Source organism: Ipomoea nil, unplaced genomic scaffold, assembly GCF_001879475.1.
Source record: "Ipomoea nil cultivar Tokyo-kokei standard unplaced genomic scaffold, Asagao_1.1 scaffold3030, whole genome shotgun sequence".
In the NCBI taxonomy this organism is placed as follows: Eukaryota; Viridiplantae; Streptophyta; class Magnoliopsida; order Solanales; family Convolvulaceae; genus Ipomoea; species Ipomoea nil.
The window spans coordinates 1,383,663-1,389,396 of record NW_017619458.1 but is presented as its reverse complement, the minus strand read 5'-3'; the positions used below and the strand labels follow the sequence as shown (position 1 = coordinate 1,389,396).

Below are 5,734 nucleotides of genomic sequence, written 5' to 3'. Positions count from 1 at the left end.
GTAGATTGTTTCAAAGGTCGCCACTTCTCTATCACTATCGACACTAGTTTCTCTATCCATGGCACATCTCCTCGTGTCGGTAAAATTGACGTCTCATAATTTTTTTGGCGTACACAATTGGTGTTGTTCCTCTAGGATCAAAATTTGCTTGGCTTTGTCGATGGTTCTTTCTCATGTCTGGCAATAATGTCACTAGCTACGTCTAATGATGCAGTGGGTCCGCCTGTTTTTAATCTAGAGTACGCTGCTTGGGTACAACAAGATCAACCCATTCTGTCAATGCTAATCTCATCCCTTTCTAATGAGGTCATGCATCTTGTGGTTGGTTGCATCACCTCGTAGCAAGTTTGGGACTCGGTGGAGCGATAGATGTGTTCGTCAACAAGAGCATGGTTGGTTCGTCCAGCTACTTGGTCAACTTTGGTCACTCTAGCAAGGAGACAGCTTGGTGAAGGAGTTTCTAGGTCATGGACATGTTCTCATTGAAGAAATTTTACTTGCATGCTGTTCGGTTTCCCTAGACAAACAAAACCTATACATCTTCTGGGGGTAGCGATTAAAGTTTTAAGCTATGGCTTCCTCTTTAGATACTCACAGTAACCCGGTGATGTTGGCTAAGATATCCGACCTACCTTGTTGCCCAGGAGTTTATATACACGAATAATTTCTTATCGGCTATTGCTATTCATGATCTATTCATACTGTCGACTGCTATGACTATTAGTCGTGGTGGCTATTTCTAGGAGACACGACAGCGTGGCCATGGTCGTGGCTAGTGGCATGCGGTTGTGGTTTCAGAGGTGGTAATCGTATAGTAGTAGCCTGTAACAACCCAAAATTTAATTTTATAACTTCGGTTTTAAGAAATTCCAAAATATCTATTTTCACTTCATTGAAAATTTTCGAGATAAATTGGTGTTTGAATAAATTATTTTGAGTTACATTTTAAATTACTTCAACACCGAAATTTATCTTTATTCCAAAATCCTAAATTTTCGGGTACTTCGTGTACCACGTTTTAAACTGAGAAAACAATCTGAGTGAAATCGGGAGAATTCTGAGAAGCTTTAAACAAGTGTTCATCTAGAAAACTTTTTGAGAAAATTCATTTTCAACCCCAAAGTATTTAAAATAGTATTTCAAGCCCTTGTTCCTTGAAGCATGGTGAACCACTAGCCATCCAAAATTTCTTCCTGATTCATCTTCTGCTAGCCTATGAAAATTACTCCTTTGCCCTCAACCAATCATTGGTGACCAACCTAGGGTTTTGAATCTTATAAAAACCTCACTATTACAATGTTGTCTCCTGATCCCATTTCTTTGCCTCTCTTTGAGATCTCTGTTGATGGAGAAAACAAAAAACACCGTGTAAGTCCCTTAGCCTTCCATTCATTTTCCTTCTTATGGTCTTCATCTCTTTGCCTTGAATCTCTGAGGTTTCCTCCCTTATGTGTTGTTGTATGGTTTGTTTGAGGAGTTTAGGAAGTGAAGGGGGAGCTAGCTAAGTAGAGAGGAAGAGGGGATCCATACAAGAAGAAGAGACAACAAAGGTATAACCTCATGGACTCCCTCTTTAATTTTGGCTCTGTGAAGCTTTTGATATTGAGTAGAAATGAGTAAAAATTATGAGATTTTGTTGTGTTTATGCTTGGAAGTGATCTAGTATTTGTCCTTGAGTTGTTGAGAATATTTTGGACATGTTTGGATTGTTTTTGCCCATCTAGTGCACACATAGTGTGCACCAGAACAGACCAACGGCCCTAGCCGCGGGCCATCAGGAGAGCCGCCGGCTAGAGCTACGGTTACCCGGGCCTAGGGCACGGCCCTAGGAGAGGGCCGTTGCATAGGCCCGGCAATGTAACGGGACTCATGGGGCGGCTCATGAGGAGTCCCGCCCCAGGTCCCTGAGTTTTAATCTGAGGAGTTTTTGTGCAGTGGCCAGGCCCATGTGGCTCAGCTACATGTCGTTTCGGGCCAGGTGTCACGGGCCCTTGTGGCTCGGTACCTCGGTACCGTCTCGACGCACGTTTTGGCTTTGATTTTGTTGAATTTGGATTAAAAATGAGCATGTTATGATGGATTTATTGGAGAATTGTTTCACAGTATATATTATGAAGTTCACTGTGAAGAAGAAATATTTTGCCTTGTTGTCTGATGTTATTTTTGTGTTGAGTAGAGAAGCATGATCACTTGAGAATATGATTATTATAAAAGCATGACTAAAATGTGATATTTGATCAATGAGTTTTGAAGCATATTTTGTTGATAGAAATTGTATACAATTGGCTATGTTGCAAACCGAGTATGATATGGTATCCTTGAGAATTTTATGGATTATATACATGGATTTGGAGCACGTTGTAGAGTATTTTCCATCCCACATATATCATATTTCAAAAATGCATAAGGGGCCAACGTGAGCCCAAGTATTACTTTCAAAATCCATAAACATGTGGTATATCATTAATTGATGCATTAAGAAGTTGTTGAGTAGTTGCATGCATGAGATTGATGCATGAGAGATATATTTATATATTATCTATATTAGTGAGGTTTTGGAGGACCCCGTTTGGACTATGTCCTCTCGGATCATTATTATGGACATTGCGTTCCCAGTATATGTAACGCGGCGTATTCCCACGTTACGAGGTTGGAGACTTCCCGCCAGGCTTAGAATCCTTGTCAGGGGGTGTGCACACTAAAAGTACGATACCTGATTCCACAGAGAAAACACGAAAGAAAGAAAGATATAGAACCAAGAGAGTGGTTCTGTGGGCGAGTTGAGTATGTGGCCGGTTAGATTGCCAAGCCGGTTAGGTCCATTCACGATTCGTGAAGACCTACCTCCCCACGAGTTAGAGGTTCCGTAGTTACGGATGTGGCGGATGCCCGAGATTGCACCGTTCGCTAGGGCTTCGCTGCGGCGGAGTACCTGCCTCGCACAAGAAGAGAAATGAGAAGTATGAGAAAGCTTGAGCAAGAAAGATATCGAGTCAAGAGACTCAAGGGAAAGAATGAAAGTCATTTATGACTCAATGAGACCTCCACAGAAAGTATTCAATTTTACAATGAGTGTATGAGTATATTTATAGTATTGCACGAGATTGCATTTGAGTAAATTTACAGTATTGCAGGAGATTGCATTTGAGTATATTTACAGTATTGCACGAGATTTCATTTGAGTATATTTATTGTATTGCACGAGATTGCATTTGAGTATAGTATTGCACGAGATTGCATTAAAGTATAGTCTTGCATGAGATTGCTTTTGAGTATATTGTTGCATGAGTTGCATAATGAGAATGACTAGCCGAGTTTGTTTATGAGTATGATGTTTTAGTTGCATTTTGAAATCTTGTATATCCAGTTTACATGATGATAGTTTTCGTATTGATTTATAGTATGAAATTGCTTGTAAGCATGAGTTGCTTGATAAGTGTGTTGTGATGTTTACTTGTTGAAATATCTATGTTGTTAAGTCTTTTGGTTTGAAGCATGCATGTTGATATTATAGGTTGCAACCATATTGAAGTATGTGATATGAATAAAGTTACCTATGAGATGAGTTTGTTGCATACGAATGTTATCAAATGTTTTACAAAGTATATTCTATAGTACTTTACAGGGTTGAGTGTGGTTATACATAGCTTCGTGCTAATGGGTGTTTTCTTATTTGTCTATGTGTTGTTTGTAAAACCCCTTTCAGGTGGGCCCAGCGTTGAGAAGTGAACGAGTTAGACTAGTCTAGTAGTTATAGAAATCTAAACTCTTAATGTTTTGGTTATGATGTTATTTATCGGAATTTAGACTTATGTTATTGATGACGTTTGATGATGTAGACTTCGGGGTGTCTTTTTTCCCCCTTATGACTTCCAGTTAAGTTTATGGATGTTAGTTATTAAATCATTGTTTCTAGTTCTACCCTTAGCCTGTGCAATCACCACGGAGTGGTGGTTGTGGCGGTGACATTCCCACTAGTTATCTTATTTAGTTATTTATCCGCTGCTTAGTTTATGTTAATTGTGTTTAGAATTGTAATTAAGGATTAGAAAAGTGGGGTGTTACATATTAAGGCAGTGGTTTAGTATTTAGTTACTTCAATTATTCTCTAACTGTTTATGGTTCCTTTAGAGTAGGTCTTCTTCTTGTTGTAACTGCATGCTATTTCTTCTGTGAGCTTCTCCTCTGATGTACTATATATTTGCACTCAAAGCTCAATAATATTCCATTCATTCACTTATACTTCACATGGTAATCAAAGCCTAAATACTCCAACGAGAAATTACTATTATTTTTTTCCCCATTCCGTCATGGCCATCACCACAGAAACTTCCATTATTCAACTCAATGCTCCAACACATTTTCCAATCAAACTCACTGCCTCCAACTTTTCTGTTTGGAGAAGACAAGTTCAGTCCACACTGATAGGACTTGGTCTTATTGGATATGTTGATGGAACGGTAATTGTCCCAAAACAATTTTCTGATGATGCACATACAGTAACTAATCCGGCATACACGACGTGGTATCGCCAGGATCAAATTATTGTTAGTGCCCTTCTCGGATGTTGCTCCGACACCATTCAACCCATTATCTCCTCTGCTGCGACTGCTTCTGATGCATGGAAGCGCCTCACAACAAGCTATGACAACGCTTCACGAGGTCGAGTTATCTCCCTGAAAGCCAAACTGGCAAAATATCCTAAAGGAAATAGGACTATTGTTGAATATCTTAATGAAATGCGGGCTATTGCGGATGATCTAGCTTTGGCTGCCAGTCCGGTACCTGAAGATGATTTAGTTGTATATGCCATTACGCAATTAGGCGAGGAATACAATCCGTGTTTTTCAGCCATTCGGATTCGGGAGAATCCAATCTCCTTCACTGAACTGTCTGATATTTTGACTGATCATGAAAGGATGTTGAGAGCAGCCGATGATCAACGCCAAACCATGCTTGCGACAGCCAATATTGCTCAGAAGGGTGGTCCGAGTATTACTGGCAAGACTAATAATTCTAGTCGCGACTAGAGTGGTCAATTTTCACGGCGGTCTCGTGGAGGTTTTAATGGACAGAACAATCGTTCACCTTGGAACAATTCAAACAATGGTAGGAATGCATTGTTTTGGAGGTTTTGTAATTATCCGGGACATGAGACATGGTTTTGCCGTAAACTAGCAAGACTTTTAAAGGACAATAATGTTTGTCCCTTCCAGGCTCCCACTTCAACTCATTTTCCTGCGTCTAATGCTACTATGGCTTCTGTTCCACCACAACAACCTTGGTTGTTTGATAGCGGCGCATCTCATCACGCCACATCAACTCCCTCTTCATTACAAACATTTGCTGATTACGGAGGTCCAGATGAAATACACTTGGGTGACGGTAAAAGTCTTAAAATATCACATACTGGTCATACTACTCTCCCCACACCAAAAAGAAATCTTTCATTATCTAATGTTCTTTGTGTTCCAAAATTACGCAACAATTTGATTTCTATATCAAAATTGTGCAAAACTAATCGTGTCTCTGTGGAATTTTTTCCATCTTTCTTGCTTGTTAAGGATCTGCAAACTCGGGAGTCTCTAATGCGAGGGGAGAATGTCAATGATGTCTATTATGCTACCTTGTCTCGTCAGCCCCAAGTTCATGTTGCAACCGTGTCATCTGTATCGGACTAGCATCATCGGTTAGGACACCCCTCAAATAAAATCCTGGGTGATCTCCTACGTCA

General features: G+C 40.0%; 1 protein-coding gene across 1 annotated transcript; it reads left to right on the top strand.

Moving 5' to 3' along the window:
* Positions 1 to 4,310: 4,310 nt before the first annotated feature.
* LOC109163521 lies at positions 4,311 to 5,030 on the top strand. Its single transcript, XM_019312271.1, has one exon. The coding sequence runs from the start codon at positions 4,311 to 4,313 to the stop codon at positions 5,028 to 5,030; it is 720 nt and encodes a 239-aa protein (XP_019167816.1).
* Positions 5,031 to 5,734: the final 704 nt, after the last annotated feature.